The 26,150-nt window shown below is 37.6% G+C and overlaps 2 protein-coding genes across 2 annotated transcripts; both read left to right on the top strand.

Moving 5' to 3' along the window:
• Nucleotides 1-9,633: 9,633 nt before the first annotated feature.
• LOC129354895 (tenascin-like) lies at nt 9,634-19,079 on the top strand. The gene is made up of 12 exons (XM_055024444.1): nt 9,634-9,679; nt 9,780-10,037; nt 11,727-12,038; nt 12,971-13,282; nt 14,129-14,386; nt 15,188-15,445; nt 15,812-16,069; nt 16,720-16,977; nt 17,684-17,892; nt 17,994-18,058; nt 18,140-18,288; nt 18,751-19,079. The coding sequence occupies exons 1-11, from the start codon at nt 9,634-9,636 to the stop codon at nt 18,285-18,287; spliced, it is 2,382 nt and encodes a 793-aa protein (XP_054880419.1). The 3' UTR covers nt 18,288; nt 18,751-19,079.
• Nucleotides 19,080-20,018: 939 nt separating this feature from the next.
• LOC129354914 (claudin domain-containing protein 1-like) lies at nt 20,019-26,028 on the top strand. Its single transcript, XM_055024466.1, has 4 exons — nt 20,019-20,800; nt 21,852-21,959; nt 22,088-22,225; nt 23,638-26,028. The coding sequence occupies exons 1-4, from the start codon at nt 20,509-20,511 to the stop codon at nt 23,856-23,858; spliced, it is 759 nt and encodes a 252-aa protein (XP_054880441.1). The 5' UTR covers nt 20,019-20,508; the 3' UTR covers nt 23,859-26,028.
• The last annotated feature ends 122 nt before the right edge of the window (nt 26,029-26,150 follow it).

Genomic DNA, 26,150 nt, shown 5'->3' on the forward strand with positions numbered 1-26,150 from the left:
CTGTTCAGAACAAGTAAAAAATATGTTCTGAACAGGGAGTTACTTTTGACAAACTTTTGTGTCAAGAAGTGGGATTTCATTTTTGCATGCTGGGAATTGAGAGTGCTCAAAATTTTATTATCAAAATTGTGGCATTTTTATTAATATGATCATATTTGCAGTCTATGAATGTGGTTGAAAGTGGGGAAGAGACCTGGCAGTGTTTTGATGATGTTGCACTTTCCCACATAGACGGGGCATAGAAAGCTGGCTGAGTGCACACAAAGTGAGTTTTAATGCCCTTGACAGATACCAAAAAGTTATTGTAATTATTTAATTTACGTTATTCTTTATCCTTTTCATCCACACACAATGAATTAATACATCAATAGATAAACAATATTTGGTTTACTGTAAATGGTAAGAACAGGAATTCCTCAGGAACATTTCGCTGACTAATGAAATCAAACTTTATTTTCCTTTAGCTGTACTCTACCCAATAGAGAAAATAAAAGTGTTTCTCCAGAATCCAAACAGTTAAAAACATCCCCATCAAGATCCACCCCAACACACACATGCACAAACACACACGCATACACACACGCACACACACATCCTAAAGGCATGCCAAATAAAGTTACAGTAAAATAATACTTAAAAAATATATTTTTAATTAATTTACAAATAAAAAAAACATATTGCAGAAAAAATATAATAGTTTAAGAAACAAAACAGCTGATATAAAACAGGAATGAATTGTTTCTTTTGACACCGTCAGTTTTGAACAAGTCAAAACAGAATGCAAACCTCAACACTGAATGCAAAGTAAAATGCAAAACTGCATTGCTGTTTTGTTTTCAGCTGACATAATTTTCCTATGTCCCTGTTCTGTGTTTCTGACTTGACCACAGGAATTATAAAGCAGCAGAAGCAATTTTATGACAAACAATAAGATTGTATAAGACTATATGTACAAAACAAACTGTTATACTATTGTTTTTTTTTTTTGTTCAACTTTGTTTTCTAAAGTTTCTTAAGAAAAATTAAGTCTTAAGTGTACAAAAATATTGTGTAAACAAAATGAAGCATAGACATGAATACAAATTGGAAGACTTTCTTCAGCCACAGCATCGGAGCCCACCTCAATAAACTCCATCTATGACTCCATCTGTTCACCAGCAGAGCTTCAACCCAGCTCCATCCATTCTTCTCCACCCTTGTCCTTCCATCTTCTTCAGACTGCCATCTTCTCCTTAGCCTCCTCCGCCAGTGTCCGGGCTCTGAGGGGAAAGACATCTCTAATCCTCATCCTAAGCTGCTCATCCACGCCTATAGCATTTCATAGCGTCCATATCTTCTGCCGGACGCCATAACTTTAATCCATTCATGTTCATTAAAACTTTCTAACTGCAGCTTTGTCTTTGTGTTACTCATCCAGTTTTGCTGGGTTTTCCATTTACTTGACTTAGGAAACATTTCTATCAGGACTCTGGGTTCTTGGGTTGAGATCCAGTTGAGGACAAGCAACTGGTGAAGGTGGATATTAACCTTTCCTTTCACCCAGGAAGAAACCTAAGGGGTAGTATGAGAGACAGAACAATTAAAAAAGAAAATATATTTATGTTTTTAAGTTAATAATTAAAAACATTCCATGAATAGGAAGCAGCAGAAGGATATGTCAGAGTGGGGGAAATTATTAATATATTTTCAAGCAGCAGGAACTTACAAATATTACAACCTAACCTGATCTATGTGAACTATAAGTGCAGTGAAAAATACAGATTTTATGCCCCAAACTTCAAAGCCGAAACTGTGAGTACTTCATAAGCAACAACTGGGAGATCTATAAAAAACCAGAACATTGAATCTGGAGGTTCTGATGCTGAGCAAGCATCAGGTGACAGTGGGGATGACTATCTCAATCTAACAGAAGAAAACCTCCAGCAGTATGAGTCTGACAGGAACAAGACATTAAACAACACTGGGCCACACGTCTCTGTATGGAAACTGATCAACCACATATGGTGAAGCTGGAGAGTGTGATCTGAAGACAATATTCAAATATTTTCAGGTGACTTGCAAGAAACTTGTTTGAATAATGGCTGTAGGGAGAAAGTTATTTTTGTCCAAGTTACATGAGGGGTATTTATATTGGTGCCTCTGAGAGTTTGGCCATTGTTTCACTGGACAGAGAAGAATCTGAGCAAGGAAGCCAAGTGTCTATTGATTAAGTAATTATTTCCAAACATTTGTTCATCAATGAGGTCTAGATAAGAGAAATACTAGTAAAAAGACATTAGCATATGTCAAAAACATTTCAGCTTTTGTTTTTGGTGAGTACTTTTGTTCATTTAGTTCCACACTGTACATATTTTTGTATCAAGTTTGTTTAGAACAATATTGTTTGAGCTTCGACTTTAATATGTAAACGAGGACATGGAAATCTCCTAGTTGGAGATGCAGAATTAGCTATTTATTGTTAATGTTTAATTAATCTTCATCATCTTTGTTTTTGTTTTTTTACTCATTTGTAGGTTTAAATTTAAACATGTTGATCACGTCTAACCAGCAATACTTAACTCTGGAACTGTGTATTCTGCAGCAATTCACAGTTCCAGATTGAGTATAATTAACAGTTAATTAAACACAATTTAATCACTTATATTTTGTTAATTATATTTTTCAAGTGATCGACTCTTCTGGGTTTTTTTTAAGCAAACATTTGCCCACTCTCACTGCGACCTTTGTTCATAGCTATGCCATGATTCTGAGTGCTTAGTTTTTCATCTATATTTTTGTATTTTGATGAGTTCCTTGTTAATCTGCTTCATGTTTGAGTTTATAACTCATGAAAAATGTCCCAATGCTCACACTGCACTCTATCCCTGTCTGTGAAGTCTGTACTCAGTCGAAGTGCAATAAGTGTACAAAACTGCACAAAAATTGGGACAACACAAAGTTGTGTAATTATGTTATTATTACGTCTTTGTATGGAAACTCACCAGCCACTATTGTAATGCTAGAAAGTTTGACCTGAAGACAATACTCAAATATTTTCTGGTGACTTACAAGAAACTTGTTTGAATAATGGCTGTAGGGAGAAAGTTATTTTTGTCCATGTTACATAATGGGGTATTTATATTGGTGCAACTGAGAGTTTGACCAATGTTTCACTGGATACATAGCGGGGATACAGAGCAAAACTGTATCCCCACTTAAAATTATATCACTACTTTACATTTGAATCTGCCTTTTCATTCAAAACGTCACATGCAGCAGTGAATTGAGGGGGAAACTTTTCACAAAAGTCTGGTTGGATGTGGGCAGAAACAAAACAAGTAATGTCCAAATTTAGGCAAAGAAGCTAAAGCCTCCAACAAGAAGGTGCTGAAAATGTTATTGTTTTACTCGATAGTCTCCTATGTTGTCCTCTTTTTACAATATATTAAGTAATCAAAACTCCAAATTAAGTCAAATGTTTTATAAAACTGTAGTAATTTGACAGAAAAGGTGAGAACGATTCCATATACCTTAAAGTCAAACACATCTCTTATAATGTGAACTAAATTCTTGTACAGCTTTAGACTAACTAGTCAGAAAGATTAATCTACAGAAGAACCTCAGTTTATCAGTGAATATTTTTCTTCTTTATATTTGGGTGGTCTAATCCAAACGTTTTGCATGCATGTTTTGCATGTCATTTGCCTTTCTGATTTCAAGGCAAACATGAAAATATTGAATGAAGTATTTCTGTGACACAGAGCCAAAAGCAAAAAGCCTGAACCTCAAACAGCCTTTTGTTTAAGGTATAAATAACACATTTAGTGTGGGATAACTTTGCAGATGGATTAAATGTAAATGTTTTTCATAATGAAATCGAGAAACATCAAGAATGTCTCTTTAAACACATGAGTCTTTCTTGATGCATTTATGACTAAGATTTGTTTCAGGGTTAAATTAGCCATAGTTTTACCAAATAGATGAGTTTGCAAGAACTAGCAAAAGTTTGACAGCCAAACTGTATTCAAATGTTGCTGCTAATTTTGCACACTGTGTGCTAACAGGAACTCCTGTATTCTTGAATTTAAAATAAATGGAACTAGTTTTGGATTTGCAACCTCAGAAAATGAAAGTTTTGAATTTTTGATTTTTCAGATTCGTGTACTGCCACAATGGAGTTTAGATGGATCACATTAATTCTTGTCATTCTAACAGGTAAAGTATGTTAAGTTAAAGTCTTTAAACCTTTGTTCCTATCTCACAGAATACCTACAACCGTTTACATTAGTTACACAGGTCTTGTTTCAAAGTGCAGTTGAACTCAAACTAAAGTGTTTGTGAATGTGTGACAAAAATGGGGAGTAAGTTCTAGCTTTTATTTTGTTCTATTTTTTCATTTTTCATAACAAGCAGGCCCAGCGAGGACAACCACAGCAACTCCAACCACAAGCACAGCTGCTCCAACCACAAGCACAGCTGCTCCAACCGCAAGTACAGCTACTCCAACCGCAAGTACAGCTGCTCCAACCACAAGTACAGCTACTCCAACCGCAAGTACAGCTGCTCCAACCACAACTACAGCTACTCCAACCGCAAGTACAGGTACTCTAACCGCAAGTACAGGTACTCCAACCACAAGTACAGCTGCTCCAACCACAACTACAGCTACTCCAACCGCAAGTACAGGTACTCTAACCGCAAGTACAGCTACTCCAACCACAACTACAGCTACTCCAACCGCAAGTACAGGTACTCTAACCACAAGTACAGCTGCTCCAACCACAACTACAGCTACTCTAACCACAAGCACAGCTACTCCAACCACAAGCACAGCTACTCCAACCACAAGCGCAGCTGCTCCAACCGCAAGTACAGCTACTCCAAACGCAAGTACAGCTGCTCCAACCACAACTACAGCTACTCCAACCGCAAGTACAGCTGCTCCAACCACAACCACAGCAACTCTAACCACAAGTACAGCTACTCCAACCACAAGCACAGCTACTCCAACCACAAGCACAGCTACTCCAACCACAAGCACAGCTGCTCCAACCGCAAGTACAGCTACTCCAACCACAAGCACAGCTGCTCCAACCGCAAGTACAGCTACTCCAACCACAAGTACAGCTGCTCCAACCACAACCACAGCAACTCTAACCACAAGTACAGCTACTCCAACCACAAGCACAGCTACTCCAACCACAAGCACAGCTACTCCAACCACAAGCACAGCTGCTCCAACCGCAAGTACAGCTACTCCAACTACAACTACAGCTACTCCAACCACAAGCACAGCAGCTCCAACCGCAAGTACAGCAGCTCCAACCACAAGTACAGCTGCTCCAACCGCAACTACAGCTGCTCCAATCACAACAACTCCAAACACAACAGCTTCAACTGCAGCTGCTCCAACCACAACTACAGCTGCTCCAACCACATTCAAAAATACAGCTGGTCCAATCACAACAGCTCCAACCACAACAGCTTCTACTACAGCTGCTCCAACCACATTTATAAATACAGCTACAACAACCTCACGTACGACTGTGGAGTCAACGATAACAAGGCGACTGACTTTTCGGACTGCTGAGGAGACCTTCACAACTGATTTACTGAACCAGTCTTCTACAGCATTTAGCAATCGAGCCACACTTTTAAAGTCCAATGTAAGTGTTATTTTACCTGGCAGTTGAATATTTGCATCATTATTTTATACAGGAAATGACTTTCAAATTTAACAGTTTTTTGAAACGTAACCTTTAAGTTTTACAAAAGAACAACAAAGAAAATAATGTTTTCAGAAAATAAAACGTGACAGTGTATTTATACAAGAGGAGAACAATTCAGGCTGTGAAGATCCAGTATTCCTGCAACATATGTCATCCAAATTTTGATTCGATTCTCAGTTTGTTTGTAAGATGGGCTCCTTGTTTCAGGAGCCCATCTTCAATTGGGTAAATATAAGTAAAACAAAACAAGAAATGAAATACCAAAAATATTGAAACTATGATTAGAACTGTATATCCACTAACTTATACACTAAAACAGAATCATGAACAGATTAAACTTTTGTTTGTTCAGTTTTTTTTTTATTATTCAGCTTGTATCAGTTTAAGTTAATTTCAGTAAAATCTCACTCAGACTCAAAAACACCACGTTATGATCTATATCCTTTTGGAATAAATGGAAGACTATTAAAAAAGAAAAAGCATTGAGCCAGAATACGTTCTATCAAACTGCTAAACTACAAAAACTTTAAATCTCTGTGTTTCTGCATGCAGCTTGAACCACTCTACAAGACTGCGTTCCCTTCATTGCGCAACTTCACTGTGATTTCATTCAGGTATGATTTGAGGAGAAATTCTGATTATTGTTAAATATAAATGTGCATTGATTAACTGATATTGTCTTGTGCTTGCAGTTATGGGTCAATTGTCAACAACATTGATCTTGAATTTGCAACAACATCCGCTCCAAATAACACCCAAATTGTGAAAATTTTGGCCGAAGCAGTTTCAAACATCACAGTTTTAGTTATCGACACAAGTTCGATTGTCGTGGACGTCACATGTAAGCCAAATTACGTTCACATAAAAGAAAATGTATGTATATTATGCAAAGTTTGCTCAATCTTAGAGAAGTTTGATAGAATAACTTGTTACCTTTGAATCAAACTACTATTTTACGTATTTTGATGTTTGATGGAAACCTGTAATTTCTCAAGATGCATCATTTTTGTACCAGGCAGGTATAGTTAAAACAAAGACAGAGTTCCAATTACAATTTCAATCATGACTAAATCTACACATAGAAAAATGTGTTTCGAATTATGACTACACACAACTTGTACTTGGATTTAGAGGAAGAACAAATGTTATGACTTAAATGCAGGGGCTCATCCATTAAAGAATCATAGCAATTCAGATGCAATGAAAATAAAAATGTCTTTATCCTACTAAGTGGGCAAGATGCTTTTGGTGCATGCGGTTGGAGGCCAGCGGCAGCCCATTTGGATTTAAAGAGGCCCGAAAACAACTCAATCTGAAAGGAGGAGAACTGAACAAACTGAATTGTCATTATCCAAGAAGGACTTTCTGAAAAAAAAAGGATGCAATGAAAATGTTTTGTATAGTCACAGACTGTTCAAAGAAGCAGAATAGGACATAATAGGAAGTGCATTTACTTCTACGACACCCAGAAGACTAGAAAAACACTGCATTGCTCATTCTGATGTGAAGTGGCTGAAAATATATTGGAAATACAAAGTGACCAATGTACAATGCCAGACTTGAAGACTTTTATAACATACTTCTCACCTCATTGTGTTTTTAGATCCTAAAAATGCAGATGGCTTCAGAGCATCCAGTCAAGATGAGACCAGTATCACTCTCCAGTGGAATAAAATAAACAACAATATCAGCTTTGTTCTCCAGTTTAATGGCACAGAGACATCCATCAGTGCACCATATGGAAATGGACCAGTTAACTACACAGTGTCATCTCTCAGTCCTGGAACCAAATACACATTCACTCTCTTCTCTGTGTTTGAGAACATAAGAAGTAGAGGAGTACAGCTTTCAGCTGCTACTGGTAAGATGTTTAACATAATCCCTACGAAGTATTAATGCATATCTGTACAGTCTTGTATTCAACAAGTTATACACATGTAACAATTGAAATTTTGTCACGTGATGTTTGCACTGTCCCAGTCTTTGGTCATGCAGTAAATCACAGGTTAATCAAATAATTTAATTTGCTGTCAATCAAATAGCTTGACCGCCAGCAATATATGTTACATAATAAATGTTGCTCATAATACATGTTTGCACTACTCATGTAGTTGTTCCTGTTAAAAGGATATGATGGTGGTTCTGGTAAAGTAGAGAAGAATTGTTAAAGCGTTAGAGACATGATTAATCTACATCTCTTCATGTTGTGTTTTTAGCTCCTAAAAATACAGATGGCTTCAGAGCATCCAGTCAAGAAGAGACCAGTATCACTCTGCAGTGGAATAAAATAAACAACAATGTCAGCTTTGTTCTCCAGTTTAATGGCACAGAGACATTCATCAGTGCAGTAGATGGAAATGGACCAGTTAACTACACAGTGTCATCTCTCAGTCCTGGAACCAAATACTCATTCACTCTCTTCTCTGTGTTCGAGAACAAAAGTAGTAGAGGAGTACAGCTTTCAGCTGCTACTGGTAAGATGTTTAATGTAATCCCTACAAAGTATTAATGCATATCTGTACAGTTTTGTATTCAACAAGTTATACACATGTAACAATTGAAATTTTGTTACGTGATGTTTGCACTGTCCCAGTCTTTGATCATGCAGTAAATCACAGGTTAATCAATTAATTTAATTTGCTGTCAATCAAATAGCTTGACCGCCAGCAATATATGTTACATAATAAATGTTGCTCAAAATACATAATTTGAAATGGTTTGTACTACTCATATAGTTGTTCCTGTTAAGAGGAGACGATGGTGGTTCTGGTAGAGAAGAATTGTTAAAGCTTTAGAGACATGATTAAACTACCTCTCTTCATGTTGTGTTTTTAGCTCCTGAAGATGCAGATGGCTTCAGAGCATCCAGTCAAGATGAGACCAACATCACTCTGCAGTGGAATAAAATAAACAACAATATCAGCTTTGTTCTCCAGTTTAATGGCAGAGAGACATCCATCAGTGCACCATATGGAAATGGACCAGTTAACTACACAGTGTCATCTCTCAGTCCTGGAACCAAATACACATTCACTCTCTTCTCTGTGTTTGAGAACATAAGAAGTAGAGGAGTACAGCTTTCAGCTGCTACTGGTAAGATCAGACTCACAACTATTAAAAACCAACAAAAGGTTGATAGGCAGTAGAAGTTCACAGTCAAACCTAAGAAAAACCAGAGACTTGTCAGTACTTTGGTGAAAGGATAGTATTCTAACAGAAAAACACTTGTGAGAGGCAGGGAGCCAAATCCTGATGTCTAAAATATTGGGAAGGTCCACAGAAGGTCAAAAAGATTTCTGTTGAACGGCTCACACTGCTCATTTCCAACAGGATGCCAATGACTATGTAACATTTTCAAGTCTAACAGATAACAGAGCTGTTGAATTCACATGAGCTCAAATCCAAGAAATCACAGGCCAAAATAACACCAAGCCATTATTTTTGGCTTGGTATTTCAAGCCAAAATAACATGGCTTTAAATACCAAACCTGAAGAACCAATCAGTCAGCAACGTCTGGGCAAAAGTGGATGTTTTTATAGTCCCAGGTTGATACAGCATCTGTGTCTTCACTAAATACATCAGATATTATAAGAAGTTTTTCCTAGTCATTGTCCAACATGGTTAAATCCATGGCAATAATCTCAGTTGGCCGTGACACCAATAAATGACTCATGAAAGTGTCTGCAGTTATATTTATAGCAACCTGACACCATTGACACTCTTGTGCCCGAGGAGGCAGTTTGTGATGTGTCCTGTCCTGATACAAGGACTTGGTTTTACCCACTGTTTGCTGACAATAAAATAGCTTCCCTGCCAGCAATATATGTTACATAGCAAAAGCTGCTTACAGTACAATACCACGTGTTGTGAGCAACAATACATAGTTGATCACAATACATGGTAAAGTAGGGAAGAATTGTTGAAATGATTTGCACCACTCATGTAGTTGTTGCTCCTAAAAGGGATGATGGTGACCGTAGTATAGTAGGCAAGAATTGTTCAAGCTTTTTCCATGGACAAGAGGCTTTAGAGACATAATTAAACTTTATCTTTTCATGTTGTGTTTTCAGCTCCTGAAAATGCATACGGGTTCAGAGCATCCAGTCAAGATGAGACCAACATCACTCTACAGTGGAATAAAATGAACAACAATATCAGCTTTGTTCTCCAGTTTAATGGCACAGACACATCAATCAGTGCACCAGATGGAAATGGACCAGTTAACTACACAGTGTCATTTCTCAGTCCTGGAACCAGATACACATTCACTCTCTTCTCTGTGTTTAACAATATCAGGAGCAGAGGAGTCAGCGTTACAGCAGCTACCAGTAAGATGTTCTTCATTATTATACCACAAAGAAGGAATCTAACAAGTACAAAAGATGTAAAGAGGTGCTTTACTTTTTTGTAGTTTTTTTTCTCATGATCTTAATAATTTAGTAATGTGATAGAGTGTATTCTGGCTCAATGCTTTTTATTTTTTTATAGTCTTCCATTAATACCAGAGGATATATTTGATGTATCAAAAGGTAGATACAGCAGCTGTGTCTTCACTAAATACATCAGTAAATATAGGAAGAAGTTTTTCCTAGTCATTGTCCAACATGGTCAAATCCATGGCAACAATCACAGTTGGCTGTGACGCCAATAAATGACTTATGAAAGTTACCGAAGTTATATTTATAGCAACCTGACACCATTGACACTCTTGTACCCGAGGAGGCAGTTTGTGATGTGTCCTGTCCTGATACAAGGACTTGGTTTTACCCGTTACTCAAACTGTGACATATATTTCCTCCCAACCGTTGTTCAAAAGAGGACGTGAGAAAAATATATGGTAGAAAGAGACCTCCATATTGTTGCATCAAATGAATTGCAGACTAAGAGTAAGGTAGATGGAAGACATCCAAGCCTTAGAGAAATGAGACTGATAAATCACCTTAAAATGGTGAACTCAACCTCAGTTTGTTCCCAACAAATTCTATAACCAGAAAACTAAAATGTATTTTACCACTCGTAAGCTATTAGCAAACTCTAAATATAACAAGAAAAATAGAAAAGCTGCCAAACCGTTTCCTGAACTGAGCTCATATTTTTAGTGAATATTTATCTAAACGGTTGGTAAGAGATGCAATAGAGTATAAAGGCCACGCAGAGGAAAGAAGGCCACAAGCAAAATGTTGTTGTTTATGCAGAGCTCCAGCATAATGCAGTCAGAATATTTGCAGTGGTCATAATAAAAGGACCAACTTACAAGATTTCTCAAGTTGAATACCTATCATAATATATGTGAAAGTTCAGCAAAATGACACATCCTGCAGTTTAGCTTTCTGAAGATAGATTCTTTTATTTTCCAATAACTATGACTTCCAGATGTGTAAAATTGTTGATACTTTTAAAATTGAGGTTAGTTCCTTCTTATTGATGTTCAACTTATAGCCTAAAAAACTGTAGAAATGACTAAGTGACACTAGAGCAGATGAAGGTGATTCGGTTGGGTTGGAGTCATAAAACAGGAGATCATCTGCATAAAGAGAGACCCTGAGCCGCACACCTTCTCTCAAAACTATAGATATATCTTTGCCACTATGAAGCAAAGCTTTTTCCACAGTACACAGACATTTGAGGTATACTTTCAGCAGCAGCGCAGAGCACATAAAAAAATGTAATGTTGATGTTCACAATGAGAGACATGGACTTCACATGAATGTTGACTCCAGAACATTATACAAAATTGTGCTCAAGTCACTTCTCTATCACATGCCCTTCTTGGCATAAAACTTTCTTAGGAATTAAAGTTTCTCACTAGTCCAGCATAGTCACACAATGTATGATTTTAAGTCTATGTGTTCAGATGACCATAAAACTCATGGAGTTTGATTTACAAGGTTAAAACATGAGTGGAATCTGTAAACATACACTCGCAGGAGGTGACCAGATTATTTTGAGTTTTAGAAGATGCAAAAGTCTTGAAATCAAAGTTAATTATTAATATATGTTTCTTCCTCTGCTTCAAGGTCAGATCAGGTTAGCTGGTGCTGAATTTTCTCAATGTTCTGGAAGAGTTGAAGTCTACCACAACAGTACCTGGGGAACGGTCTGTGATGATGATTGGGATTTAAAGGATGCCAATGTGGTTTGTAGAGAGTTGGGCTGTGGAACGGCACTACATGCTAAAAGTGGAGCCTTCTTTGGTCAAGGAACAGGACAGATCTGGCTTGATGACGTGTCGTGTTCTGGCTATGAAGCTTCACTTACACAGTGTCAGCACAGAGGATTTGGGACACACAATTGTGTACATTGTGACGATGCTGGTGTCGTCTGTTCAGGTAAAACTAACTTTTATTTCAGGCAAAAATGCTGTTTTGCTCAAATGATGTAATTTTTATTTGTATCCAAAACTTCAGTAAACATAAGGAATTAAAATAATTTGTTTTAAAAAGTAGAAGATATTCAATATGTTCTAACTTTTATTTCAGTAACTCAATTTCCAGAGTGTCATCTTATGTAGAAGAATTACCCACAGGCTGATATTTTCTGTAAACTTTGAATATTTGTTACTATTTTTTAAGTTGAGGACGAGAATATTGCATAAGATCAATTACAAAACAAACCTTAATAAAAAATGTGGGCCTAATGATAAGTTTATTACCTGCTTAAAGATTGAGGCTAAGGTCTTCGGTGGCTTGTTCAAGTGAAGAAATGCATTAATCGTGGCCATCTAAAGAAATTCCAAAGGACAACTTGCGGCTTGAGTTGGACAAAGTCCATGCAACTTGCCAGTCTTCTTCAAATAACTCTTGCAATAAATCTTCCTTCGAAGGGTCAAGTCCATCTTGAGATCTTGAATTCTCCTGTGGTTGTGCGGTCCAGCACAGTTGCACTGACCCCATGTGCGCATTTATGAGATTTGGTCTAACAATGCAACCCCTCCACTTCCTCATGAGTGTCTCTCCAAGACCGTGGGAAGTTTAAACTTTTAGTTTACAAGATGGCAAAATTCATGAACAACTACATATTCTACTTACAAGAACAATACATCACATACATTTTTGGCTTGCACAAATAAACATGGAAACGGATTAAATTTCCAGCCATTTAACTTACAAAACTTAATTTGAAAACCACACAGTCCGATATAGAGATAAGAACTGACTGGGATTTGTGAAACTACATTTGCTGCAAGTAAGTGGATTTTCTTGTTTCTTAGAAGATGGAATATTGGAATACAGTCCAAATAATACAGTGTTTCTTCTTGAAGGTCAGATCAGGTTAGCTGGTGATGGATTTTCTCGATGTTCTGGAAGAGTTGAAGTCTACCACAACAGTGTCTGGGGAACGGTCTGTGATGATGATTGGGACTTAACGGATGCCAATGTGGTCTGTAGAGAGTTGGGCTGTGGAACAGCATTGGAGGCTAAAAGTGGAGCCTTCTTTGGTCAAGGAACAGGACAGATCTGGCTTGATGACGTGTCGTGTTCTGGCAATGAAACTTCACTTACAAAGTGTCAGCACAGAGGATTTGGGACACATGACTGCGGACACAATGAGGATGCTGGTGTCATCTGTTCAGGTAAATTTTACTTCTACTTTTGAGGAAATGCTACATACTTTTGAAATAATTTCATTTCTACTTACATAAAAACAACCTAACAGAAGAAAACAAATGTTTTTTTTTTTGTTTTTTTTTAAATGAAAGTCAGTAATTACTTGATTGTGCTATGAAACACAACTCACTGTGTTTCATAGTTACTCTATGGGAATAATAGTACATTTATTTCTATGATATCAAGTAGGATTTCAAAAAGGACTTAAGTACAATTTCTTCATTTTGTCAAACAGAACATTAGAAACAACTTGGATGCATTTTTGTTTTGTTGGAGGAAACATTTATATAAAGTTTCCAGGGGAAACAGAAGCTCAATTTGATAATTTAAACACTCATTTCAAACCAGTTATTTTAAATAGTATTGAATTCCCATGTTCTGCTACTCATAAACATATGGTTGTATAATTGAGCAACTAAATGCAGGTGTTTTTACCTGCAAGTGTAAATGTTGAGTTGGGGGCCAGCAGAAGCCTATTTGGATTTGAAGTTACAAGAGGCCCTAAAACATCTCATCCTGAAAAGAGCAGAACTGACCAAACTAAAATCTCGTCATCCAAGAAGGATTTTGTGCAAAGAAATGTGATGAGCATGTTGTATATATCTATTGATGTGTCCTAACCTGTTTGAGGTAATAGGTCACCTTTAAGGAAATGCATTTATCTCTATGACTCCAAGAAAGTTAAAAATAAAACAGTCTTGTTCAATCTGGCATCAAATAGCTAAAAATATTTTGGTAATACAAAGTGACCAACGTACAATGTCAAATTTGCCGACTTTTATAATTTTCTTCTAACCTCATTGTGTTTTTAGAGCTTGAAAATGCAGATGGGTTCAGAGCATCCAGTCAAGAAGAGACCAGCATCACTCTGCAGTGGAATAAAGTAAACAACATTATCAGCTTTTTCCTCCAGTTTAATGGCAGAGCAACATCCATCAGTGCACCATATGGAAATGGACCAGTAAACTACAGAGTGTCATCTCTCAGTCCTGGAACCAAATACACATTCACTCTCTTCTCTGTGTTTAACAATATCTGGAGCAGTGGAGTCAGCGTTACAGAAGCTACTGGTAAGATGTTTAACAAAATCCTTATGTAGTATTAATGCATATCTGTATTGCTTTGTATTTGGCACCGGTAATATAAGTGTAACAATTTTTTAAACGTTGCTTGAGGCTTCATATTTGTCCGAAATAATGTCAGAAATTACCGAACATGCTCATTATATTTCTTTGCACAAAATTACAGAATTTCTGACATTAGGTAATTTCTGACATTACACTGGTTTTAGTGGCCAGTTCAGACAAAAAAGAGAAAAAAAAACATATTTAGGATAAAATACAAAATGTGGAATGAGACACAGTTTGTCTTATTCAATAGACAAAATGTGCGTGTACCAGAATGAACAAGTCATGAACCTTATTTCATTATTTTAATGTCATAACATAATGACATTATTATATTGTGGGATGACTCAAACAAGTTTTAAATATTCAAGGCATTTCAACAAAATATTAAATATGCCTTTATTTTCATAACAGAAAAAAATCTGATATTAAGTTTTTTTAAAACTGCATAAGATCAATTACAAAAAAAATTTATCAATACAAAAATATGGGCCCGATGATAACTATGTTTATTATCTGCTTAAATATTGAGGATTAGGTCTTCTGTGGCCAGCTGAGAGACCAGAAAAAAAAATTAGTATGAAAAATAAAAAATGAAAACAGTCTCCTCAACGGAGAAATGTAGGTGTAATATGAAATGTCTTATGACTGTAAAAAATAAAAATAAAAAAGATTCCTGTATTTTCTTTCTGTGTCAGACTTAACACCATGAATGAACTACTTCTAATCATGTTGTGTTTTTAGCTCCTGCAAATGCAGATGGCTTCAGAGCATCCAGTCAAGAAGAGACCAGCATCACTCTGCAGTGGAATAAAGTAAACAACATTATCAGCTTTGTTCTCCAGTTTAATGGCAGAGCAACATCCATCAGTGCACCAGATGGAAATGGACCAGTAAACTACACAGTGTCATCTCTCACTCCTGGAACCAGATACACATTCACTCTCTTCTCTGTGTTTGACAATATCAGGAGCAGTGGAGTCAGCATTACAGCAGCTACTGGTAAGATGTTTAATGTAATCCCTACGAAGTATTAATGCATATCTGTACAGTCTTGTATTCGACAGGTTATACACATGTAACAATTGAAATTTTGTCACATGATGTTTGCACTGTCCCAGTCTTTGATCATGCAGTAAATCACAGGTTAATCAATGAATTTAATTTGCTGTCAATCAAATAGCTTGACCGCCAGCAATATATGTTACATAATAAATGTTGCTCAAAATACATGATTTGAAATGGTTTGCACTACTCATATAGCTGTTCCTGTTATAAGGAGATGATGGTGGTTCTGGTAAAGTAGAGAAGAATTGTTAAAACTTTAGAGACATGATTAAACTACCTCTCTTCATGTTGTGTTTTTAGCTCCTGAAGATGCAGATGGCTTCAGAGCATCCAGTCAAGATCAGACCAACATCACTCTGCAGTGGAATAACATAAACAATAAAATCAGCTTTGTTCTCCAGTTTAATGGCAGAGCAACATCCATCAGTGCACCATATAGAAATGGACCAGTTAACTACACAGTGTCATCTCTCAGTCCTGGAACCAAATACTCATTCACTCTCTTCTCTGTGTTTGAGAACATAAGAAGTAGAGGAGTACAGCTTTCAGCTGCCACTGGTAAGATGTTTAATGTAATCCCTACAAAGTATTAATGCATATCTGTACAGTTTTGTATTCAGCATCGGTGAGATACTTGTAACAAGTGCATATTAATTGTTATTAGGTTTTTTTTATATTTGTCTTTAAATAATGTCAGAAATGATCCTATCATTATACATTATTCCATAGACACAATGTGTGCGTGCCAGTAGGAACAGGCCATGAAACTTATTTCTAGCCCCTAGAGAGGAGCATTAAGTGTTTATGACATTATTATATTGTGGGTTGACTCAAGCAAGTTCTACATATTCAAGGCATTTCAACAAAAATATTAAATAAGCTTCTATTTTCACAACAGAAAAAAAAAGTTTTGGTATTAAATTTTTAAAAATGAAAAAAAAAACAAATAATATAAAAATGCTGGCCTGTTAATAAGTATGTTTATTATCTGCATAGAGTTTGAGGCTAAGGTCTTTAGTGGCCAGAGAAGAAAGAAAAAAAACATTTTTAAGATTAAATACAAAAAATGGAAACAGTCTTTAATCTACCACAAAAGGGGAATACAAAATGTATTTACTGTAAAAAAATAGCCTGTATTTTTGTTCCTTTTATACAATGTTAGACTTAGAAACATGAACACACTACTTCTAATCATGTTGTGTTTTTAGCTCCTAAAAGTGCAGGTGGCTTCAGAGCATCCAGTCAAGATGAGACCAGCATCACTCTGCAGTGGAATAAAGAAAACAACAATATCAGCTTTGTTCTCCAGTTTAATGACACAGAGACATCCATCAGTGCACCATATGGAAATGGACCAGTAAAGCACACAGTGTCATCTCTCGGTCCTGGAACCAGATACACATTCACTCTCTTCTCTGTGTTTAACAATATCAGAAGCAGTGGAGTCAGAGTTACAGCAGCTACCAGTAAGATGTTCTTCATTATTATACCACAAGGAAGGAATTTCCTAAAACCACTACAGATATTCTATAAAAATATACATAATATAGAAACGTGAGCTATGCATTTGCTGTGCAATCTAACAATGAAAAATTGTTAGAGTGAAATGTGAAGAACAAAATGCTGCAATAACTTGTTTACACATTACATTTTGATTGAATTTCAAAATCTTTTGCAAAACTGTCAAATTGTTTTTCTTTTAGACATGATCATCTAAGATATTTTGGGGGAATTTTATATTTTTTTTTATTTTTTGGTATGTACTAAGTTTTCTGTTTAAAAGTCATGTTAAAATCTATGTCTAGACTTTCTGGGATGGTCTTGGTATCTGTTAACTGCTTACAGTTCTAGTTTGTTGGTTTTCTTCTTGAAACCCCCTCAAAAATTTAGATTTTAATCTAAGCTAGTTGAATCTAAATCTTTTTCTACAAGATAAAAAATTTTATGCCCTAATTAATTTTAAAATTTATATCAGAGATTTTCTCTTAAAGTCCTGAGATATGCATTTCATTCCTTTTGCTTTTTCCGGTTTTGACTAATTACTAGAGATCTAACAGATTTATTGGCACTTATTTGTAAAATTTCTTAATTTAATTAACTGAAATCTAAATGTTATTCACTTTAAAATTTGCTTTGTTTCTGACATATTTTCTCCCATTCTTGTTTTGACAGGTTCTATGCCTACATTTGGTCAATCATCCAGGGTCTGCAAATGCACACTGATGTCTGCTTCATGTGAACAAACATCAAGATCTTCTCTTCTCAAACAGAAAGACTTAACAAGAGTGGTATCTTTCACATCTGTAGAAGACCCTTTGACAAAGGACTTGCTGAACTCATCTGTGACCTTCAATAATATGTCTTCCCTGATAAAGAGACAAGTAAATACTGTCCGCTCAAAATGCGTCTTGTCTTTTGGACTGCTCACAGTTGAACCCGTCTCTGCTGGTGTTTCACTCCGACTTCTTTTCTGCTTCTGTAGCTCGAACCATTCTTCCAGAAAAGGTTTTCCTCTGCCTTCCTCTCCATGGAGGTTTCTACAATCAGGTAATTTTACTTCCACATTGCAGTTCGATTTAAATTTTAAACTTACTGAACATCTTGTTTCTATTTTGACTGCGTTCCCAGAAAAAGCTCGGTTATCCACACCGTGAACCTCAAGTTTAGAGGCACGTCTGTTCCTGACAACAATGAGATACGGGATGTTTTGATCGAGGCGGCTTCGTCTATCGTCGACTTCAGCATCGAAACGAAATCGATCAGCATTCTTAGCTAAAGTAAAAATATATGGTTGTAGAGTAATATCACTGTATGACAGTTATGGTAGAACTGTCCCATGGAGGAAAAGATGCAAAAAAGTGCAGAGAGATGAAGAATGTGGTACAGTTGCCAGACATCTACATGAGCGTTCTAATTATTTTGGGTCAACTATTTATTTGTTTTTTATTATGTTTAATTTCTTAAAGGTTAAACTTCATTTAAATTCAACAACTGTAAATATTCTGTCTTCCTCACAAGTTAAAAAATATTCATTCAGGCAATCAAATAGCTAGCATGTCATTTATTCATATATATATATATATATATATATATATATATACATAAGATTTATGGTATGGCAAAAAAAAAAAAAGTAGAATATGATGTTGAAGTCATCGTCAGTAACAAAGATAAGTCTAAATAAACCAAGTTATTTATTTGTAACTAATATTGTTGTATTTTTTTCTCTCTATTTACAGCTTGAGGTGTGGAAAGCCTGAAGATCAGTCTTGAGTCACTATGGTTTAAACCAAATACATAATTACATGTTATTACATATTACTCCTTGTACTAAAGCTTCATGTCTATAAAAATAATTATTGAGCTGCAATAATTATTTTTGCATTTAGATTATACTGCTAGTAATTATTTGTATTTGCTGCTGAAGGGAAGGTGTGCTTTAAAACATTTAAAGTCATTGTCAAACATTAACTGTTTATGTAATTTTATGGCCTATTCTGAGTAGAAATGAAAAAAGAGAAAAATAAATCAATTGTGAATAAAAATGTAGCTTCTTTCTTGAGATGCTTCTAAGCCTTGAGCTTATGATATAAAGTTGTATTCAACGAGTGCTTAAAATGGTTTTATTATGTTTCATTTTAATTTTAAGTCTGAAATTAGAAAATAAAAGTGATTACAAAATTAAAGCGTGTTCTCTCATTTTGGTTTTCGTAGCTAAAATGAATCTTAGTGGACACTGGACGTACAGGTGATCAACCGACTGTACGAGTTTCACCTTTCTCAAAAAGTGGACTTACATTCCTAAGTCTGGGAAAGGCTTTCAGTCTATTTAAGTGAAGAGTCTCTTTGTTAGTCATTGTTCCTCTATCACCATTAAATCCTATTTACCAGACATTACCTTGGTAGCACAAAAGAAAATACCAGGACTTCCTTTCTATAAAGACCAAAAGGGACTTTCTGTGGGCCAGATATTGAGATGGGAATGACTAAGCACTCGCAACAACTATGGTAGAGTGAAAAATCAATCTGAGAACAAAAGCTGGTGTGTTTCAGACAAAAGAATAAAAACAAGAGAGCAGATGCAATCAAGTCGGATCTCACTGTGAAAGATTTCTGGGAATGCTACCAGCGAGGCCAAGCAATTTCAATATCACAGTTAATATGAGAGGTTCAAGTTTTGGTGTTTATTTTCATCCAGAGAACTTTTTTCCTTGCTCATTTAACTCTTAAATCACTCAACTCTTATTGTTGAGAAATGCTTCTTGTCATATAACAGCATCTGGATAAACAAAGTTCCCAAATTACTGATCCGGCTATAAAAAATAATGATGACAATAATAATAATAACCCTAAAATTACAGCAGCTCAGTTCATTGAAAATTAAAACAATTAAAAATGACAGTAATAACTGGATTCTGTGGGGACGTGGGGATTTCGATCTGGTCAAAACGGTGCGGACTTTATTTTGATATTGCCGCTGCCGATACCATAAAAGGTTAACCGGAAGAGGAAAACGCAGGGATTACAGCGCGTTCCCAGCATCCTAGCTGCACCGAGCATCCTAAAAATAAACTCCTCGTGAAATCTGCCTCGATCATTCTTTTTTTGGAGATAAAACACATTTTATTACGGAGGACTGATTCGTTTTTTTCCGTTAAGGAGGGGCTGCTGTTGTTGTTGCTGTGGACTGGAGCTGCAGCAGGCCGCCCACCATCTGTGGAAGTGGGACAGCGGGACAGATGGCGTCTCCAAGCCGAGCCGCGGGGCTTTGTCCAGCACAACAGACAAGGTGCCGTCATTAAAATAGCCGGCGTTTGCAGCTTGTTTTATTTTTTGCGCGACTTTCTCCTCCACCGTGATCAGCCATGTTGGAGTGACTGGGTGCAACTGGAGGACCGGAACGCGTCCGTGCACCGCACGAGCTGAGACCGGCTCCCCTCCCTCCCCCTCCCCACCCCGCCGACTTAATCCCCTTTAAGTCCGTCTCTGGGTGAACAATGGTCGACAACCGCTACGCCACCGCTCTGGTCATCGCCTGCGTGCTGAGCATCCTGGCCACCGTGTATCTGTCGGTGGCCGTCGGCACGCAGCACTGGTACCAGTACAGCAGCCCCACCGTGCGCGGCGAGGCCAACGTGTCCGAGCTGCGCTCCCTCTACGACGAGTTCATGACCGGGGAGTTCGACGAGAAGACCTACAGCGACACGCTGTTCCGCCTCAACGGGACCGTGGGGCTGTGGTGGCGCTGCGTGCTCGTTCCACCCTCTGCCCACTGGGGCAGGGAGCCAGGTATGTGGCTGTGACCCACCACCGACTGGCCCCAGGGCCCGGAGCCACACCTGCAGTCATACCAGCTGCACACCTTTCAGTGCAGCTGTCGCCGCAGATGTGACTCACAGGTTGGACCTGGAGTCATCTATTCTAATTAACTGAATTGCATGTGCCAAAAACATGAGTCACTGCAGCTTGACGTAGGTTAGATTGGGTCAGGCCACATTCATTTCGTTTCGGTTCAGTTGTTGATTTTTTTTTTCCCCCCAAGCACTTTTAACGAGGTGCCATTTTTATTTGTTTTGTTTTCATTATACAAACTGTTCTGGCCACCGTGTATCTGTCAGGCGCTGGTACCAGTACAGCAGCCCGTGTGCTCACTTTCACCCAAAGACTCATAACATGACAAAACAATATGAGCTCTACTGGAAAAGCAATAAGCATCAAATAGCTCCAAAATACCAGACCAGCCTCAAAAGTCACAATATGCACATGTGTAAGAGTTTTGGAAGAAAAATATTCAACACAAATTACAGTTACAAACCAAAATTTGCCATTAATAAAACCTGCTTTTCTGCAAAGCGAAAAACAGGTTTCGCTTTGCAAAGCTGCCTTTGCACGGAGAGCAGTTCTGCTCTCAAGAATTGGCTCTCAAAAGCAACAGTCTCACCAGGTTCCCCGGTGTCTCATATCAGTAATCAGTGTTGCACAGAAGACGAGAAAGCCCAACCTACCCACAGGAGCCTTAACACCACAATAAAGTGAAAAGGTCTGGCCGACCATGATGTTATTGGATAACTTTTTATTTACTGAAGCGGTGCATACCATTGGTTCATGAGCTATGAACAAATAACTCAACCAATTTTGATTAGCATCTGAAGTGGAATCTCTTGTGTTTTCTCATTCATGAAGCATAAATGCAGTTATTCCACTAATTAGCAAATTGACGGATTAATGTACACATACATTTTTTTTTTGTGACATTGTTGGATTTTTACACACTTCACCCAGTTTTTGTTAACTGCATTTCCTGACTTATACTCGAAGTAAACAACAAAATCTCTTTCAGATGCAAAGATGTTGCTGGAGTGTCGAAACTTCACTCTGCCGGAGCAGTTCACCCCTAAATACAAAGAGCCGGGGAACCACAACAGTGGAGAGGACATGCTCCGCACCTGTACGTTCAGAAGACACACACAACAAAATCATCCCGTACTATGACCAAAATTTGCGTGACAATGAACATGTACTTCTTCGTTAGAGTGTGGTTTACTACTGACGTGTTGATGTCTCTCCTAAAAAAAGATTTGTGGAGGTGCCAATTTCTGCTTCCTCTGGCGTCTCTCGGTCTGGTTGTGCTGGCGGGCCTGATTGGGTTTTGCGCCTGCCTTTGCAGAAGTCTCAGTCCCACATGGGGCATTGGAGTTCTTCATCTCTTGGCTGGTAAGACCGGTTTCTGTGCTTCTCATGGCGTCAAACAATGCAGTCAGTAATCTACGACTTTAAATAAGACGTCAGCATGAACTCTTCAAAGGGTGACCTACTTGTCAATGTTTGCTGTTGACAATGTGCCAGCATGTACAGTACTCTATATAAAAATTAATTAAAGCATTCATTCCTGCTTTTATTCACTTCCATAAAACCAGACCTTCTCGTACAGATTTCTGAAGATCTCTGAAGGGTTTTTATGGTGATAGGCTTAAGATGTAGAGTTATGGCTCTCATATAAACACAGTATATAGTTAAGTTTTCTGGTACAAGTTTGGACACGTTTTTGCGTGTGTGTCTTGTGTGGCAGTGGTGCACTTACTCCACAAGTTTGATTTGAGTTGCTCCCGAATGGAGCAACTCAAATCAACCTGGAAAAGTTTTTTCTGACGTGTTACCGTCCAATTTTGATGAGCCTGTGTGAATTGTACTGGTATGTCTATTTTTCCTAATTTTAGCCGACAGGCCTGGGATCTGGTGGGCTCTTCTGCTAGACCATGGGCTCAGAGTTAGCATTCTGAGATGATGTTCCCCATACATTGGTACAAAAGAGTTTTATTTGAGCTTCTGCTGCCTGTCTGTCATCTCAAGCTAATTTTTCTGTAGTCATCTGACATCAGCGAGGTGTTTTAGGTCACAAAACATGTTCCTCACTAATTGTCTGTATTTTGGTCCATTTCCTCCCTGACTGAGCATAAATATTCCTCTCAGAAACTAGGACCGACATGCAAAGACAGTCCAGATTCTAAAGCCTGGTTTGAACTACAATGGGTTGGCTTCCTATAATCTAAATACCTATTTAATTAAGTTTCAGGTTCACTAGTTTTATAATAACCAACTAGAAATGTGTATCTAATAAGGTGGCCAGTGAGTGTGAACGTAAAAGAGCTGAAGAATCGGAAACCATCTAAGCCGAAGTACCGTAAGAGTAAAGGAGCTCAAAACAGAGTAGTGAGACGCTGAACAGAAAGTTCATTGATTGACTACAGTAAAAACCTGTGGTTTGGTTGTTTTATCCAGTGAGCAACGTTGCAGTTTCTTATCAAAGCCTCTTCAGATTTTCGTCTAGGAAGTGACCGGCTTTCCATTTCTATACCATGAATGCAACAGCGTGGATCGGCGCATGACTAATTCAAGTTCAGTCACAGATGGTGAAATACTGTGGAATCGTCTTGACAAAGAACAGAACAAAAAGCAACCCCAGGAAACAGGATCGTTATGACAAATGCAAACTGCTTTCCCCCATACGGCCGTTTATATTTTCACCTTTTGGTTAACCGCTGCCTATTTTTCTGAGGATTCATGTCAGAAACCGGATTAGCAAAGCAAACTCTTAGCAGATTTCTGTGTCATCCTGCTTTTTACAGGCCTGTGCACCCTGGCCACGGTGTGCTGCTACCTGGCTGGGACGGACCTGCTCCACAGAGTGTCGATGCTCCCTGACAAGGTGGATGGTTCTCTGGGTTGGTCCCTCTACCTGGCCCTCATCTCCTCGCCCCTGCACATGATGGCCGCCGCGCTGCTGGTGTGGGCGGCGCGCAGTCACAGCCAGAACTATTACCGCATGACTGCCTACCGGGTGGCGTGAATATGTGGTTTCTATCCCATCTTATCTTTTAAAGTCTAGACTAAAAACCTAGACAGCATTCATTTGATTTTTTTTTTTCTCTCTCTCGGGCTGCTGATGAGAAAAGATAAGTCGAGTGTAGCACAATGTTCAGGTCAGAAATGCTGAAAATTAGCTGATTTTTACTTTTTCAAATTTAGATTTGTTGGTAAAACCTCAAAATCAACTACATTAAAAAAAATACCTGCCTGGATCTCCGGTTAAGCTTTAATATAATTTACTTCTACAGGAGTAAAATCAGGGTTTCCTCAATGCTTTTAAAAGTGACACATTTTCTTTTGTGTCTTCTGAAAATGACAACACAAACTCCACAAGTGCGGTTCACTGGTTTGTTACAGTCGGCTACCGCAAAGCAAGGTGGAGGTTTGTTATCCTGCGGTTTGGCACTGCATCACTCACTCACTCAGCTGAGAAAAATAATCAAGATCATAATCACGTTATGACACTGCACCAGCCAGTGTCATGCGAAACTACGCCCTGGAAGGAGATTTCTGGGGCAACGCCTCTCCCTCCCCCCAAACAATGGCACGAAATAAAAATTTTTTTAAAATTGACATTTGAACAGAAGCTCTTAAGTTATGAAATGATCCATGTCACCACAAGAGATGAAACATCCTCATATCTCCAGATATCAGGACACAGATGCCAGATGTTTTTTGGCAGGTTGTTCTTGTTGAGGACGTTTATGAAGTTCGTCAGCAGCGAGTGTGCCCTGTCTTCAGTCTTGCGCCGCAGAATTGGATTATTTCGGTTGTTGCTTTTGAGCTTCAAATCAGTTTATTTATATTGCACCAATTTACAACAATTATCATCTGAAAGCCCTTTACAAAACATGCAGATCTAATTTCTATGCAAAAATTCTAGTTATAATGGATTGCAGTCGGGTTCAGTTTATAACGCTAATTGGCAAAATGTTGAGAAATTAGCATTCATTTCTTTAAGTAATTGACCTTGCAGCAATCCCTCCTCCAGGGCAAGAAAGTGGGACATTGAATTTTACTTTGCAGCAATCACTCATATTGAGCAAGAATCTTGCTGAAGCGGAAAAGAACAGGCAGCCGCAGACACGAGCAGCAGCAAATTAAATTGCTGTTGCGTGGCTTAAATTACAAAGTGAAAATCCATCTGCCGGTTTTAGTTTGATGGCTTCATGGAGATCGAGGATTCAACCTTCATGCAGCCCTTTAAGTAATTTTGGTACTAAAGTATTTTGTAAGACGGTGGTTTCTCTCTTTGTGATTTTTGCACGTAATCGAGTGAGCAGTGCATGCACACTGTTAACAATTTCAGGAAAAAACAACAGACGTTACTTAAGACCCAATCTTTCCAAACTGGAACTCAGATTTTAAAGACTATTAACAATGTCTTTCAAATCTGATTCAAAGCAGATTTTATGTACATCAGTACTTAGTGTTTTACCGGTAAGTTCTTAAAAAAACAAAACAACCTAAAGATCATGAACTTTAAAGCATATAACCATAATTTCTGCTATTTCACAATTGCTCCTACGATCTTATTCATAGTTACAGTGAAGACAATTCAGTGGTTATCTAAGCGTTATGAGACCACACCTATGTGACAGACACACCTTATGTGCTGAATGTTTCAAGCGAAACACAAAGACATTCGTGCAATTGTCTCCACAGGCTTTGAAACAGAATGTCTCTGAGAAGTTAAAGATTATTACTGCATCCATGTTATTCCTGACAAAATGTCACGTTGATGGCTTTTTTTTTTTTTTGCTATTTAACTTGATTTATTTATTCTTTATATGTATACAAAGTATGTTGTTTTGTTACTTTTTCATGCACGTTTAATATGATTTTGTAGAGGAAAACATTCAATTTGTGTAATTTAGTGACGCAATACCTTCTGTTTTGTCCATCTGGCTATTTTTGTGGTTTTGTTTCCTGCTTTGTGTTTTGATGTTTCTTTGATTGTGAAAATAAGTCATCAGAAATGAGGGAGAGTGTGTCTGCCCCTTCTAAATTATGAATGTACTTTAAGGCCATATGTGGAAGAACTGCTGAATTTGTTCCGCAATTTTACATTACTGAATATCCATGTAATTTTACATTGATGTATATATATTTGGAGGAAATAAACACACTTGCTGGATGGTGACAGATGAGCAACAGTTTCATGACATTTCTGAATGGTTTGATAAACGTTCTGCTTGGTTGGATTGTATTTTACTCATCGAAACATCAAACACAAACGCCTCTTCTATCCCTGAATGCGCTGTTGACACAT

Source organism: Poeciliopsis prolifica, unplaced genomic scaffold (genome assembly GCF_027474105.1).
Source record: "Poeciliopsis prolifica strain line A6 unplaced genomic scaffold, Auburn_PproV2 SCAFFOLD120, whole genome shotgun sequence".
In the NCBI taxonomy this organism is placed as follows: domain Eukaryota; kingdom Metazoa; phylum Chordata; class Actinopteri; order Cyprinodontiformes; family Poeciliidae; genus Poeciliopsis; species Poeciliopsis prolifica.

Excerpts from the sequence above, each read along its gene's own strand:
- LOC129354895 (XM_055024444.1), top strand. The coding sequence starts at position 9,634 with ATGATTTGCACCACTCATGTAGTTGTTGCTCCTAAAAGGGATGATG. Across the intron at positions 14,387-15,187 it reads CAGCGTTACAGAAGCTACTG|CTCCTGCAAATGCAGATGGC; the intron begins GTAAGATGTTTA and ends TTGTGTTTTTAG. Across the intron at positions 17,893-17,993 it reads CTTCCCTGATAAAGAGACAA|CTCGAACCATTCTTCCAGAA; the intron begins GTAAATACTGTC and ends CTGCTTCTGTAG.
- LOC129354914 (XM_055024466.1), top strand. The coding sequence starts at position 20,509 with ATGGTCGACAACCGCTACGCCACCGCTCTGGTCATCGCCTGCGTGCTG. Across the intron at positions 21,960-22,087 it reads AGAGGACATGCTCCGCACCT|ATTTGTGGAGGTGCCAATTT; the intron begins GTACGTTCAGAA and ends TCCTAAAAAAAG. Across the intron at positions 22,226-23,637 it reads AGTTCTTCATCTCTTGGCTG|GCCTGTGCACCCTGGCCACG; the intron begins GTAAGACCGGTT and ends TGCTTTTTACAG.